The sequence below is a fragment of the Pholis gunnellus genome (assembly GCF_910591455.1).
Source record: "Pholis gunnellus genome assembly, chromosome: 5".
Taxonomy (NCBI): domain Eukaryota; kingdom Metazoa; phylum Chordata; class Actinopteri; order Perciformes; family Pholidae; genus Pholis; species Pholis gunnellus.
Window position 1 is genome coordinate 27,578,266 of NC_136531.1, and position 16,827 is coordinate 27,595,092.

General features: G+C 39.6%; 1 protein-coding gene across 4 annotated transcripts in view; it reads right to left on the minus strand.

Annotated features, from left to right (window-relative positions):
• LOC306696503 (uncharacterized protein) overlaps positions 1-16,827 on the minus strand; it is a 76,381-nt gene that overhangs the window by 25,103 nt on the left and 34,451 nt on the right. For all 4 annotated transcript variants that reach the window (XM_079160140.1, XM_079160142.1, XM_079160141.1 and 1 more), the window contains exons 5-7: positions 14,475-14,672; positions 11,729-11,968; positions 7,560-7,727 (exon numbers count right to left, since the gene is read on the minus strand). In XM_079160140.1, the coding sequence (XP_079016266.1) occupies positions 7,560-7,727; positions 11,729-11,968; positions 14,475-14,672 (606 nt within the window). The remainder of the gene's footprint in view (positions 1-7,559; positions 7,728-11,728; positions 11,969-14,474; positions 14,673-16,827) is intronic.

Consider the following 16,827-nt stretch of genomic DNA (forward strand, 5'->3'; position numbering starts at 1 on the left):
AGATCCAACAGCAGCCTAAGCAACGCTTAACATTGAGCAAGAAACAAATAGAAAGCCCTCTTTTAATGGTTAAATAAGTAAAAGCCAGATGCGGCTATTTCTGGTTTGTGTATGTGTGTGATTCACATGCTCTTTGCCTCTCTATGCATGAGTACAACGGCTAATAGGAGCCCGCAGCCACGGATCTTTATCACGCCACTGCTCAAGCCCTCGTGCAAAAAGCTTCCACTCAAACACACGCACAGACTCGTGTACACACAAACTTGTGTTAAGACAAGTGACGTCACTATTGTAACCTTATATATCCATGGTGGTAGCCACCGGTATATACAATACTGAAAGCCCCCACAGCGGTGGAGAAATGGAGGCAACAATGGCTGCCGACACCATGCAGGAAAACAGGAGGAGGAGGTGGTGGTGTAAGAGGGTGAATTGTCCTTTGAGGCTGATCTGGGATCAGGCTTGCCATTCTCTTGGGCAAAATGGGCAAGTAAGCTGATCCTAACATTATTCAAAGGCAACCTCACCCAACAGACAAAGTCAAAGAGAAGGAGGACAAATTGAAAATAGGGATGAAGTAATGTGAAAAAGGGTCGACAATTATATATATATATATACTTCATTAGGTTAGAGACATCATCATTTCAAAATCATTGATGCTTTGAGCTTATGAAGACGTTATGAAGAGATGTATGATTAGTCTTGAACATAATTAGCTCATTTGCTAGGGTGTGGTAGCATCCCACTTATACCAAGCCATGAGTATCACCAGCAGATGAAGAATTGATGACGAATTAGAATTTCTCTGAGAGCACATCGTTAAGAGTAAGCTGAAGGGAAAAGAGATGGCTGTATGAGCAGATTGGTGTAAAACTGTAATAAATCATAACTTTCTCTGAGATTTCTAAAAGCAGCTATCGAGGATGGGATGGTTTGATGGATTGTGTGGTACTACAGTGGCCTGAAACGTGTTGATTGAAATGGATGTGTTGAAAGGATGGAACAATTGATGGCTGCATGATGGGAGGGCATGGAGGACAGTGACATATCCAGACCTGCGTGGAAGACCACAGTGTTCTTCCTGCATCCTGACAGTAGCTGAAGGTTTCGGAAAAGTCCTTTGGCTGTCAGCTTCACATGGAAGTTGGAAAGCGACAGTCTGGGAGACCATAACATTGTCTCCTTTTGTCTTCAAACACTCTTCCAAGATTTGATTTAGACTGATGTTTCCAGTCTGAGTTGTCTTTTGTGTAGGAACTTTGACTTTTAGCACTTTCTCTGCTCCTCCACACTGGGTTGAACAAGAAAAATTAGAAAATGCACCGTAGTTGCTCCACCTGACGTCTAAAGACTCTGGACGAATAACAATGTTCCTCTTTTTGTCTTTAAATCAAGAAGTAAGTGAAAATAATTTCACATGAAGAGGAAAGAAAAGATTTAGAGAACATTGCTGCTGAAAATTGTGCCTTGCATCTCCATAACAGCCACATAGAGATCAGGAAAAAAAAGACAAAAACAGGAATTTGAATTTAAAAGACTCTGTACAGAGGGAAATAGAAGCATTAAAAGAATGAGGAGGAAAAAAAAGAGAGTCCATTAAGGAGCTCACTGTGCCCTTCAGCCATTCAAAACCAAGGAATCGCCACTGAAAAACAATAAAATAAAAGCCAAAGGACAAATGGTATCTGTAGACCAGCCGATAGAAAAAGAGAAAATGGCGCCAAAAATAGCTTCGTGCTTCACCGTCGTCCAGGTGGTAGTGAATCATCCGGAGAGAAAAAATGGAGAGAACGAGAAAGGCAGTACTCGAATGTGTGTGTGTGTGTGAGAGAGAGAGGAGAGAAAATCCTCATTGCGGTGATGATTAGTAGTCCATCTCTGCTGTTATGTGCAAAACAGACAGCGATCCGTCCCACTGAGGTGTGTGTGTGTGTGTCTACTGCTCTCTCTTATAAACACATGCTGGGTGGTTGGACAAAGACGAGCATCTATCCACTCCTATTTTACTGCTGTTTCAAAAGCTCAGTGAAGCCAGTACACACAGAGGGATGCTGCAGGGGAGGAGGGGGAGTGGGTGGGATGTGAATAATCTGTCTCAGCTGCTCCGCTGGCTCGCTTCCTCCCTCCCTCCTCCCTCCCTACCTCGCTCGCTCATTCACTCTCCTTCGCTCCTTCACCCACTCAATTATTTTATCAGGTCTCTCGTCCTCTCTCTGCCTCTATTTGAATGAGAGAAGTGTCAGAGATTAATCATGTCAAGGTTAGATGTGATGAAACCCCAAGAGGGTGGAAGGAGCCTCTCTCATTCTCATTCACACACACACACACACACACACACACACACACACACACACACACACACACCACTGAGTGCCAGCAACTGAGTGTTATATAGTATATAGTATAATATAACAGCATAGCACTTGAGCTTCCTCTGCTTCCTACTACAACACATACATTCTCTTAGACTGTATTCCCAAGATACAAGTATTGCATGCATTTAACTATAAAAAGGCATTAGTAATTATCACCTACACTGTAAAAAAGTTAAATTTGACATGTTCTGGATTTAAAAATGATATATATTTTCCCTTTTCCCCACTGTCACAGTCCACACCCTCCTCACTTTACTTGTCAGCCACTCCCTCCTCATCAGTCTAACTCCCTTCACCTTTTCACTCACCGGTCTCTGATCACTAATCAAGCCAATAGACTCCTGCCTCCCAGACACACATGGCCCAGACTGAGGATTGGGCACACAAGACTGAACAAAACAATGCAATTAATAAATAAACACTCAACAGGACTATGTGAGCACTGTCAAATACCAGAATCTGTAGACCATATCATTTGTCATTGCCAGAAATTCACACTCAAGCGAGACAGGTTGAAGAGGAAGCTGGGAGTTGAGGAACTAAATCTAAAAGATGCATTAACCTTGGCGGCAGGAAATGTACTACAATACGTGAAAGAAACAGGATTGAGTAAAATAATTTACATCACTGAAATGATAGATCTACCTTTTTGTTTTTAGTTTAGTTTTGTTTTGTAAGGGGATAGGTTACTCTGGTCCACACTCCAATACAGTAGGTGGCAGGAATGCACCTTTCACTGGATGCCATCCGCCAAAACATTTAAAAGAAGAAGAAGAAGAAGAAGACACCTGACATTGCCAGATTGTTCTTTGCTTTTCGATGCCAGACTATCCAGCGCTCTATCATTACACCCACATAAAACAATGAAATGTCTGTGAATTTACAGATGCTAGTGCCTGTTCAGAACCGGCTGAATGCTTAGCCTGTGATGTTATACTGTTTGCAGCTATCTCGAGAGACACTGTGCTTTCTTGGGTTTTGAGGAATACACACGGTTGGAGACTTCAATGAAAAATGGTTCAGGAAAAACACATCAGGACTGGACTTTCCCATTATTTACTATGATGTTTAAATAAAGAAAAAATTGAATTATATTGTTATTCTAAGTAATTATACCTTGAAATAAGTTGAATGGCACTAAATAATATGCAACTCAACACTTTACTACTTACTGTGTATTTCTACGTTAGAGGAAAACATTATAGTACTACATGTACTTGACAGAGAAATGTTACTGGTTACATTGTAGATTTAGATGTGGCTCACAAATGATAACAATTAAAATACCATGTTTATTCATTACACTATCCTGCATCATATTATAATTAAAAGCTCCACCTTAAAAAGAGTTAAGTGCTGATAATGCCTTTCTTTTACTTTTCCCTTGAAGTAAAAAAATGAATGCAGGACTATTCCTGTAAAGTATTTATAGTTTTACCAATAATAAACATTCCCAGTTAGAGAAAGGGTGAGACGTATTAGCAGTTATTGATTTATTATGATATGAAAATTGTTGAATTATGTTACTATTCTACCTCATTACTTCAAAATAATCAAAAGGCCCCAAAAGCACTCGACTGGATACTACTTACTGTGTACCTTAGAGGAAAACATTGCCGGACTGCATTTTCCTGACAGAGACTGTTTTACAAAAAAAATATATAATTTAAATATAATGAATTATTCATTTGATTATCCAACTCTCTTCACTCAAATGCCGTCCTTAACATAACACTACTTTAGGAACAGGGAAGCAGACGGCAGCTGGTGGTTTCAAGGTTTTGAAATCTGCGGTTCACGTTTCACAAGCATATGGTGGCCTTCAGGTAACATAAAAACACAGAAGGCCCTCTCTAGAGCCAGTGTTTGGTTTGTTCATTATTGGATATGAAGGGCTCATTCTAAGTTTCAGGTGATTATACACTAATTAAACATAGTTATGAATATTATATTTAATTTCTGTTAATAGATCCCTTTAAATCCTACACATTGGACGTTTCAAAGGAAAACATTGTAACATGACTGTGCTGTATTAATAGTTTTAATAACAGATAGTTCTACTTTAGAAAAAAAGTTTTGAGTACAGTTAAGAAAAACTGTTAATATTTTGTTTTCATGCAAGAAAGCAAGCATTAGTAAGACTTTCAATATGTGGTCAGTTTATCCAAATAACGCCTGTATGGAAATTTGCTGCATCTGTTTTCAGAGCTGTAACAGCCGCTACAGTGAGCCTTAAATACTTCATTAAACCCATAGTGTGGACTGTCTGCTGGTAACATCATACACACTATTTCTAACACAGTCGAGAAACTCAAATGCACAGGCGGCTGTGTCCTGCTTGGCAGAGTTATTTTGCCAGTCATATACATAACTTGTGATGATACTGCTCCCCAACATAAAATTAATCTATGAATATTTGTATATATTTATATTATTTGTTGTCCTTAGCTGTTATTTTCTATTTCTATGTAGTACATTGAGAGAGATGCAAATACCCTGTATGTGCATCTCACCTACGGGTATGGCTTGGGAAACTGAAGATGTGCATCGCTCATCGGATCCAGGAGGAGGTGCTCTAAATCGTACAGCTTCCACTCTGTATTCACTATCCCAGTCTCAATGTGAACTCCCAGGAGTAATCCCCACTCCAGGCCGGGACTTAAATCGGATTGCAGAAAAAAACCAGTAGGGTTGGGATTGGATGCATAAAGAACTGGCCCAACAAAGTCGATCAATAAAAGAGCTATCCGAGTGCTTGAAAGGAAGTCAAAATTCTGTGAATGAACAATTTAAGATTCTTGTAGATCTAAATAAGCTCAAACCATCGTCAACTTTTCACAAAGCTCACCTCCCATAAAGAATGTATGGAATTGGAAATGGATAAAATAGTGAAAGGAATGAAGATGATTGAGGAAGAGGAAGTGAAACATTCTGATACCTCCCTTCTATCAGAGATCCGCTTTATGACTGAGCAACGTCAAGTAGAAATACAACAGGAGCTCAAAGCTTTTCAAATGGATACTCAAGAAAGTATCTGTAGGTTATCGAAAACCATTGAAATAAATAATACTGAGACAACAAAATTGACTTCAACAATTGGAAGAGTGGAAGTGGAAAATAAAGAGCGATTTCAAAGTCTTGAACAAAAAAGTCTACAAGAAAAAATGGAATCTCTCATGGTGAAAGCTAAAACAGTGGATAAGTACAGGGTAAAATACACAATAAAAACATAGATTGAAAGCAGACCTGGAGCATGAATGTTACCCAAACGCCAGTCTAAACAGGTGTGTCTTGAGCTGACAGAGCTGAAAAGCTGTACTTTACGAACTAGACGGCTTCAGTAAATACGACCAGGGCTTTTAATGCCCCACGTTAAGACACCACCTGTGAGTGCATCTGTATCTGCTTGCATTACTATGTGAAAAACCTGTTTGAGATCATTTCTAAAGCTGCTTCAAAATGGGTTTTTGGTGTGACATGACGGCAAAAGTGTTAGACTTGGTAATTTCCTATTAACAATTTCTTGCTTCAACTAGTAAACAAATGAGTGTTTACTGCTTAAAACTGAGTGCTTCAGCAAAACTAAACTGCACTCAAAGAATAAATTGAAATATTGCTGAGATGCAAATATAGTTCTATTCTCAATTCAAAGAACATCATTTGAGTGTGTGTGCAAATACAAGTGTGTGTCATGACTCATGAGCAGTAGAATAATTGCAGAGGGATGATCATTTTGTTTGCTTAAGCTTTCAGGGTAAGATACGTATAGTCAGCTCAAGCATGAGTGTGTGAACAGCTGTACAGTAAACATCCAGCAGTGTGCTTTGGATTTAATGGAATGATCTCATATCACTACAAACTGATTTACAGAATGCAAAATTTAAGGCTGCTAACAGTTCTCAGATTTTTCCAACCAATCACACTGACTGTCCAGCACACAGTCAACCAACTAAAACAAGTCTTTATCACTCAGGGAGGTTTTAGCTTGGTATTGTCGAAAACTGGTACAATCAAATTCGTTCTGTTTTTTTTTTCATGTGAGGTTCAGGGCTGATGTAAGTTCACAATGTGGAACTAGTTAGATTCTTTGAGCAAATACTTTAAAAAAACAACAACATCAGATTGAGTCATTGTCCGTGTCTGATGTCTTTTCCTCTCTTACCCTTTGGAAACACCCAGTCTTGTTTAAAGAGGTTTCATTCATTCATCTGAAATACTGGCTATCAACAGCCTCAATCTGCATGAAACCTTTCATGAAATGTTATCAAAGCCGCTAATGCTAACTGAACAAATAGTAGAGTTAACAACCAAATCATTCCTGTTTGGTACAGTGTTCTGCCAAAAGAACTTCAGAATACCAGTTCAAATAGGTTAACGGCTTAAGGAGCTTTAATGTCAACATCATTCAAGATGCAACCACACTTGTCAACGCACACAAATCACACACAGAAGCTGTGATAATGCTGGATGCTTGCCATTGTAGCTATTGCCAAGAGGCCTGGGATTACTATGGTTTTGAGACGCTGACACTCCTGTAGCCCTTTATACACACATATCTATTCTTGCCAACCAAGAAGCTGACTATAAAATGACTATTTCTCACTTGATTTATTACCTCAGTAAACATTGTAAGTTGTAAGTTTCAGGTCTTCTTCAATACAACATGATTTTCATTTTGTAAATTATGGTCCCATTTAGAATAAAATAGACCATAAAGCATGGTATGCTTTAGGGCAGGCTTACTGTGATTGACAGTCTGAGAATTGTCTGTGTTTTCGTCTTACAACTTTAACCCTTTCACAGTTTGTTCAGTTCATGTAAGTTAATTTTGGTCACCTAAAAATGTCTTGTTCAGGGTTTATTTGTACTTAGCTCTACCCTCTCGGGTCACTTCTGGTTGCATAAAAAATAAAGGTGGCGATGGCCAAAATGCTGAACTCTTGTCGTCAAAATGGGAATCCACAAACCAATGGGTGACATCACTGTGACAACTTCGACTTCTTATATACAGTTTGTTGCCAATACAAAAAAATTTTACTCAAGCGAACACACACACACACACACACACACACACACACACACACACACACACACACACACACACACACACACACACACACACACACACACACACACACACACACACACACACACACACACACACACCCTCTCAGATACTCGTACCTGTGCTGTTTAGTCGACTGAGTCTTGCTGAGCTGCTTCTTTGCAAGGGACACTGGGATGCCTGCTTTGTCAGGCCCTGATTGGCAGCAGGAGCTATATTTTCTGCTATTTGATGGGCAGCTGCTGTCTTTGCTGTGTTGTTATTGGTGACTGTTGGGCCCTTCAGACCTGTGAAGAGGACACAGAAGAAGTTAAAGCCCATTACAGAACTTCTCTTAAGGGTTTTGTGTCACTCGCTGGCCAGATGTTGATGCTCAAACTTTCGTGTTGCAGTTAAGATAGCTGCAATTGTAAAAGCGATTAACCCTGATCTATGTTTCCACTCTCTCCTGAGAGGTGCTGGGTCACAGAGTTGAACAACAAAGACAGAAGATTTGAATTCAGAGAAGCCAGATTATGACCAGGAAGTCGTTTTTTTGACTATCTTCTACCATCCTTCTCTTGTTCATCAGTCTTCATTCAGTTCTCAATTTCTAACAGGTAGTTTTTCAGTTGGAGTCACTATTTCTCTCCCTGGAGTAGGATCCCTTGTATTACCCCGTCTCTGACTCAGAGGGGATACGCCACAGAAACAGCTGTATGTTTATTTCCTCCAATGAAGTACCCAAGTCTCGTGTTATAAAGCCAATATGCTAACCAGTAGGTGAGTCTGGGGTACCCTTTACATTGGTACAAACACGTGGTTGTTTTTTTTTCTAGATAAACTAAGTTTATTGGTCGGTGCCCCCTCATTTTTGTTTTGGTGGAGTAATGTTTAGAGAAGCAGGAAAAGACGTTTTGTTTCAGAGGTAGTTTAGTCAGGCCTAGTTTTGTTATATTGATTTTGATTTGTTTGGCACGACCAAACAATCCTCTCCCACTCTGTTTAAAGACTAGTTTTTGTTGGAAAATAGTGAGTAAAATAAATATTGTATATGGTTAATTCCACGTACGCCTATTTGTTTGTTCTTTGGGTTGGCGTGTGTTCATCGCTACTAAGTAGAAAAGGGGACGTAACTATATATACACATTATATATACGCATTATATATATATGCATTATATATACGCATTATATATATATGCATTATATATACGCATTATATATATATATTTTATACATACGCATTATATATATATATATATATATAAATATATATATATATATATATATATATTTTATACACATGTTGCTGGACTTTCCGAGGAGAAAGCACCAAAAATTAGGAGTAACTTTTTCGTAAGATATCATATAAACCATGGTATGAGGATAGCTTACACAAGGCATATAAAAAAAAACAATTGTTTAAAAGTGAAAAATTCAGAGAGAGCTGAAAAAAAATCCATTCTCCTCAGATAACATTCATTTTTTTCTGTAAAACGTCACTGTATTCATTATATATACAGGACTGTCTCAGAAAATTAGAATATTGTGATAATCCCCATACGTGTGATTTAGTTTACTGAACCAAGCTGAGTGTTTTTCAAGGCTCAGGAAACCCTTGCAGGTGTTTCGAGTTAATTAGACGATTCAAGTGATTAGTTGAATACCCTACTAGTATACTTTTTCATGATATTCTAATATTTAGAGATAGGATATTTGAGTTTTCTTAAGCTGTAAGCCATAATCAGCAATATTAAAAGAATAAAAGGCTTGCAATATTTCAGTTGATTTGTAATGAATCCAGAATGCATGACATTTTTGTTTTTTTAATTGCATTACACAAAATAAAGAACTTTATCACAATATTCTAATTTTCTGAGACAGTCCTGTATATTATATATATATATATATGCATTATATATATATATATATATATTATATATACACATTATATATATATATACGGATTACGAATCGAACAATACGTTTGAATAATACTATTGCATTTGGAAAATGCAGAAGCTTAAATTGTGGGAAATATAATGTTCTCTCGGTGGAGCCACTGCGCTCAACATGGCAACCCACCCGACGTGCTGTCTGACACGCTCACCACGGAAGAAAAGCATTCTACTCTGGTGAGCCACGTGTGTTCTGGGAGAGGCACGCTATGGATTTTCTTGAAATTCAACCTAGTTTAATCCAACACATTATTGCAGTGATGGTTGAACAAAAGAGGAGCATAGTTTCGAACTATTCACATTTAGCCTATTGATTATGCATTCATCTCATAAATCATGCCACACTACTGACAGTACATAAGCAGCTTTTAATCAGTGGTGGGCCGTCAGGGCGAGCTAAGCCTTCTCTGCTGGCCTAAACAGAATCACAAAGTTATAGCTATTTTATAATTTAATAATTTTTCACAAATACACTACATGTATTATATTTTTTTCCATTAGCTTATTTTCTCATTGCACAGCTCCTGTCTTCCTCTGTTGCTCTGCTTCCAGCACAGCTTGTTTTAAGGAGAGCTTTTATCCAATCAGATTCAGCCCCTATGTCTCTATGTAAGAAGAGAGGCCCGAGGTCCTCTAGGTAGACTTTGCAGATTAAAGTATATGGGGACGATATTGTTGATTGTGATAGTCTCAATCAGATCTTTAGTTTGACATGTTGGGTGTATTCTTTGACGTGCCACTGCTACCCAGGTAGCCTCCTAAGTACGTCTGCATTAACATGTGCCGTGATTGGTCAGTGGGCCAGCGTGACTTTTGTCAAACAGAAAGCTAGCTAGCAGACGTTAGTATTTAGTAAGAGTTCAGGTTGAAACAAGAGAAGTTATGACATTTTTAGCATTTTGCTTGGTGTAGATTCTTTTTTTTTGACCTAGCTTAGTTTTTTAACACTCAATGGCTGAAGGAGGAGAAACGGATTTCTCAAGACCAGAAAAACTGGACATCGCATCAAAGGGTTGGTCAACCCCACAGCTAGCATGGAAAAGGATTTGTACTAATGGTATTTCTGGCTGACAGCGGCGGAGAAGCATTGCACATTTTTAAACTTTTGCTGAGACCCGAGTGGATTTACAACTCAACGAACACGTTCGCAGGGGGACCTCTGACTGGAACTGAACTGAACGTTCTGTACAACCGCGGTAGTAAACTTTTTGTTAACAAAGAAAGGAGGATGGACTTTGTCTTTAAGTGAACAGCAGCTGTGGTAAGCGAAGTGCTTTTGTGTTTTTACATCTGCAGTAACGTTACTACTGTTAGATTTTCTATCGTGTCGTTTTTATGATATGGTGAATATTGTTCCCTCTGATGTGAATAATAGTTGAATGACTTGTACTCTTCAGTGTGCGGTGGAATACGCGTGTTAGTGCTGCAGTGTTGCTGGATTGATTTGTTGCTTTGTTATCATATAAATATATGTGACTGGTTCATGTGAGTTTGTTCTTGGTATTGTATTAATTACATTGATTCTGACTTGTCTGTTAATGACGAAGCATCCCATCATTGCGGGGTTTGCCGCGGTTGTTTTCCCATTAAGCTAGTTTAGCGTAGCCTCAGCTGTTTTTTGTTTTGTTTTTTTTTGTTCCGGGATCAGAGGTAACAAAGCCCGTTGTCTGTTACATGAGCGCAGTCCACCGAAAACATTATATTTCCCACAATTTAAGCTTCTGCATTTTGCAAATGCACTAGTATTATTCAAACGTATTATTCGGTTTGTAAGCCTCGTACCGAACGGTTTAATACGAATACGTGTATTATTACACCCCTAGAAACAAATAATAACCGTAGCTGTGGCTCATGAATGGTATAAAATACATGGCCCGCCACTGCTTTTAATATTATAAGTATTGGTATTGATGTTTCAGATTCTAGCCCTGTAGTACTTGGTATTGAGTTGTAATCAATTTTGCGGAATTGCCAACCCCTATCTAAGTTACAGAAAACCAGTCATCAAACATCATTCAAATGTTATTGAAAACAGTAAGTTAATGGGTAAATGTGCTTGATTTCGGTCACTCAATCACACACACACACACACACACACACACACACACACACACACACACACACACACACACACACACACACACACACACACACACACACACACACACACACACACACACACACACACACTCAAGATTTACTGCTACCACCCTAACCTTAACTTTACCGAACCTTACCTGACCCTAACCTTAAACCCAGTTTTCACCTTAAAACGAGTCCCCACAATGTGACAGTGTCAACTGATTTATGTCCCCATAAGATGGGTAAATCATGCTCACACACAATCACCTGTAGCAATGGTCCTGGCCTGCAGTGACAGAGCTCTGCTCCTCAATGCAGGAGGATGTAGAGCAGCAGTGACACCATTGGTAATGGTGTCACTGGGAGTGTTGGTGCTGCTGGTAGCTGCAGTGCTGGAGATGAGGGGCTTTTCCGTGCGCTGGCTGCCCACAGGAAGTGTGCTTTTGCTGGGCTGCTCATCTGACTTGGTCCTTGTTGGTGCTGGAGCTCCAGGAGATGATGGAGAAGCTGGAGGAAATGGGATAGAAAATACACTGAGCAATATTAAGCCCCCCAGGAAATTCTGTAATTATTCAGAGAGTTCATTATTATTACGTCATGCTAATTCTGAAGTTCTTTGATGACTGAATGAACAAACACTGTTATCCGTCTGAGGTAGTTATCGCTCAATTTGTGCTAATGTAAGACAACAGAAATGAGAGCATGTGGGGTGACTCAAGATTCCCAGCATCTCATGTGTTAGAAGATATTACTACAAATGTAATAATCAGAGATTTCAGTGTAACATCAACATTCTTCACGACAGATACGATCAAATCTCTCCCAGGTGTATGTGTGTGTGTGTGTTAAAGGATGTGAGAAGGGGATGTGTTATGTTAATCTACTGGGTTTTGTGTGGCAAAAAAGACAAATAAAGAACACGGACTGTCTAATGTTCATTATGTGTGTTTCTTTCACCATGTGGACACCTACAGCTGACTTGTTGTACCTGATCTGATTTATCGGGAGAGATTAAGCAAATGTGGAGGTATAAGTGCAACAGAAATGCACCGAGGGTATGTCACATGTGGTTATAACTCACAAAGGCCCACCCTCTACTGGAAGCTTTGGGTATTACTCTCCTCCAAGAGCACACATTCACCCACTGGAAATTTGCATAAGAATTGCCGGCCAATCAGGACTACCCGAGTAAGTGCAGACCCCGAAGTATATAAAGCAGCACACATCGCTGCTCGACTCCCTTTTTCTCGCACTGACTCCTGCTTCAAGAACTTCTTCTTCGGTCAGCCACATGTCTGCCTGGTTGGTCTGCAGAGCACTACCAAGACTTGATGCCAGCAGAGCAAGCCCCCCCCTCAAGCCCCCCCCCCCCCCCTCCCGTGCTCTACAAGACCTTGAGCGTCTCCCACCGATCTCACTCATTCTAAGAGGCAGAGGATGGGCAGTAAAACAGACCTGTTCTCAACTCTGCATAACCGATGCATTTCCCAGAATAACTTCCGAATGTAAACCATCAAGCTGTTACTGGAACTGGTTCAGTAGATTGGGTCACCACCTTCAATTTACAAAGGTGCATACTTTCAGGGCGAGGTGACTTCGGAAAAACCGGATATTCTTGCATTTCACCTTCAAGGGGATAGACTACGAGTACACAAACTGCCGTTAGGCTACGCCCTGGCCCCGCTGCACCTTCAGCAGATGCTTCAGCTCCTGCGCAATTGAGGGTCTTCTTTTTTCTCTGGGTTAGGAGGCAGGGTGCAATAGGCACACTGCACGTCCTCTTCAGGCTTTGCTCCTAAAAGAGATGGTCTGAGGAGGGTTGAACTTTCTGTACAGGTGGAGCAGGCCATCCAGATGGCAAGAGTGCAGACCCATTGGCTGTTACAGGACAAAGTGTCAGAATTCCAATGTTGAAGACAAAAAAATAATGTGCATGTGGCAAGGCATGTCACAGATCAGTAGATGAGGTCTGTGGAGCACAGTCCAGCAGCAAATGCAGTCTGTCACCAGTGCAGCTGCAGAAAAAGGATATTATGCACAATATGTTTTTTTGCAAATTTGTCGCTTTCCAAACCAAACAATTATATAGGAATTTAGTGTTTACTACCAGAAAGACACTGGGTGGACCAGATATTCCCGGCATCCACACACACACACACACACACACACACACACACACACACACACACACACAGTATAATGTCTTCAGAGTTATGTTCATGAGACAGATCTGTCTGTAAGGTGTAAATAAATGAGTCATCAAACTAACTGTGTGAGGATATACAGCACTACACTAAAGCTTTTCTCTGATACGACTAAATACAAAATGTAAATATTATCATGGGAACTAGGTGTGTGTGCGTGTGTGTACGGTGGAGACCGACTCTGCATGTGTGTGGGTGCTTAAGTTGTGTTGGAGCGAGAGGGGAGAAGAGAGGTGTTGGGGAAAATCTAAATGACTGATGATAAGGTGTGCTTAAGGAGCTTGGTGTCTGAGCTTCCTCTGACATTAAGCGCCACAGTCCTTTAGTCTAGCCGAAAGAACACTCAGCACTGATTGTAATGGTAAATAAAGTTGCAGACGGAGTTGATCTAATGAGTGACCCTTGATATGGCGTCCTGCTAGATTTAGCGGGGTCCTTTTCTCACTCAGAGACGACCACGGTCTATTCTTCTTAGGTGATAAGGCCTGCTGAGAGGGACCTCTCGGCAGGATGTTCTGAAGTAGGGGGATAGCAAGGAACTGTGGACCTTCATTGAAGAGCAAATGCTCTAGTGAAGTTGCAGACCATTTGTTCTTTTGAGGCCATATGTATGTGTATTGTGTAGGTATCACCTCCTGTGACAGAATGCTATATGTACCAGTGTCTCAGAGCAGATCTCTGAGCAGTCTTGGCACGTTGTTGTATGTGTTCGACCCTGTCTCCTTCTTTGCAAAGAATAAATGTTAACAGATTAATGATTTTCCATCGGCCTTGAGTGAATTTTTCTAACAAGAGGCCCACCACCTCACCTTTAATTGTGGCTCCACTGATCTCAGTGCTTTCCAGTGATGAGGAAGTGAGGCTTGTGGGTAGTCCCTTTACAGGAAGTTTTGATGCGACGGGTGCAGCAGGTCTTCTGACAGGCCCCAGTGCCTGCTGATTGGCTGTTTTAGAGTTGAACGTTGCGGGACCCAGGACAGCTGCGGTGGTGCGAGGTTTTGGGATACCTGGGAGATAGAGTAATACAGAAGGCAATAAATGAGCTTTATTCATCATTACAGACAGAATACAGAAATGGACTTTGGAAATAATATTTGGTCTACAACAGTCTGATGAACTTTGATACTAACTGGGAACATAATATTTTGTATGTATCAAATATTATTAGGGGTGCAACGATACACGTATTTGTATTGAACCGCTCTGTACGGGGCTCACGGTTCGGTACGCATTACGAACCGAAAAAATCCGCCAGCAAAAAAAAAAGTTAAAAAAATGTAATAAAAAAAAAAAATTATGAGATAGAAAGTCAGAATTATGTGACACTTAAACACAGTCATAGAAGCAGCTCTTCATAGGTTACCCTACATTTGAAATGGAAATGTATTGTGAGTACATTGAAGACTACTCTAAACGTGGTTTTACAACACATGAAATACTTCACATGGATTGTACAAACGCACCCTTGAAAGGATTTTAAGCTTTGAACAAAGTTATTGTAATAACTTGTGTTTGATATTTGTCTTTGCCATTTTCTTTAAAAGTTTGATAGAGTAATGTGATGTTGTAAATTAAAAGGATTTAAATTATAGTAATAGAAATGTGCTTAAATATATTTTTACATTTATATAACAGCATGTACAATATTTTAATACTTGAATAAACAATAATCAAATGCAAAGACAGTTATTTACCAATATGTTAGGAGTAGTTACATTTACATTTAACAGTGGCGGCTGGTGGAACATTTTCTAGGTAGGGCCATCCAATCAATTTTAGCAAACATCCCAGTATGATTAAATGCAAAAGAATTAAGGTGTCAAACATGCATTACTACTGCAGTTAAATATTAAACATTTATTCCAACATGAAAAAAGCAGTAAATAACACTTTGATAAACATTTAAGGACATCTGATTTTAGTTACCCCCTCAGGGAATTCAGTATAATATATATATATATATATATATATATATATATATATATATATATATATATATCATATAATATAAAACACACACATACAGATATAGATAGATATAAGCTATGATGAGTTTTCACTGTTAATTTACCATCTCAATTAAATGTTGATGCCTCCATGACCAAGTTGTCATGAAACTATGTAGAAGAACAGATGTTCACTTTGCCTAATATGTAGCTTGACATAGTTCTCCATATGTGCCCTGGTGTTCTCATGTTTACTTACCTCCTCATCCCTCACTCACTGTGAAAAAAAAAAACTTAATTTCCAACACTATTCATCGCATATTACATCACTGAGCATTCATATGCAAGTAGAGGAAATCCTCAAATTGACTTTTCTTTCAAGAGTCTATATCTTTCAAATCTGTCTTGATTCGCTCACAGGCTGTCAAAAGACAATAATGACTACATGTGGCTGATCTGTGCTGGATCTGTCCCCGTTGTTTTAAAAAGCTAAATAAGTTATTAGCATGACTGCATCCAGCTGGTCAAACCTGTACAGCTAGTAGAGAAGCTTCATGTACTGCTTCCCTTTCCCACTAGTCTGCTGTCTGATTGTGAGGTCAGGCTGATCTGGGATCATCTCTTTAACTGCAGAATCTCCGCCAAAGTTCTCCTCTCAAACGGGTCTTGGAGGAGTCGTGCTCACGCTGGCGCTCGCCTGTAGAGACTTATCCTAACGAGAACACGCAGTTTGCTGAATGTATTTGAGGACGCTGATTGGCTAAATTGTATGTCACTCATTTATATATTTAATCAGCAATTGGCTAAACTGCTTCATAGACCTGCCTCTTTTGGGCCAAATTCGTTTGGCCCCCCAGCTGCACGTTCTGAGACGTGTCGTGCACACAGGCGGAGAGGACGAGCAGGAAAAGCATATATTTTGCGCAGATATCATATTTTACACATATTACTGGGTACATTCCATAGTTCAAAAACACAAATATTGAATCTTTTTTTTTTTGTGGCTCAAGGTGGGGCCAGGCCCCATGGCCCTCTATTGGCCAGCCGCCACTTACCCTAGGCCTATTTTTAGCCCTGTGCTCGAAAATGTCCTACCCATATGCAAAGGGAATTATCTCGCTAACTACAAGGTCTATTTGAATAATTTAAATGGCAAAATAACACAAATAAATGTGAGCTTTGTTAATATGTGTACATATCATTGTATATATTACTG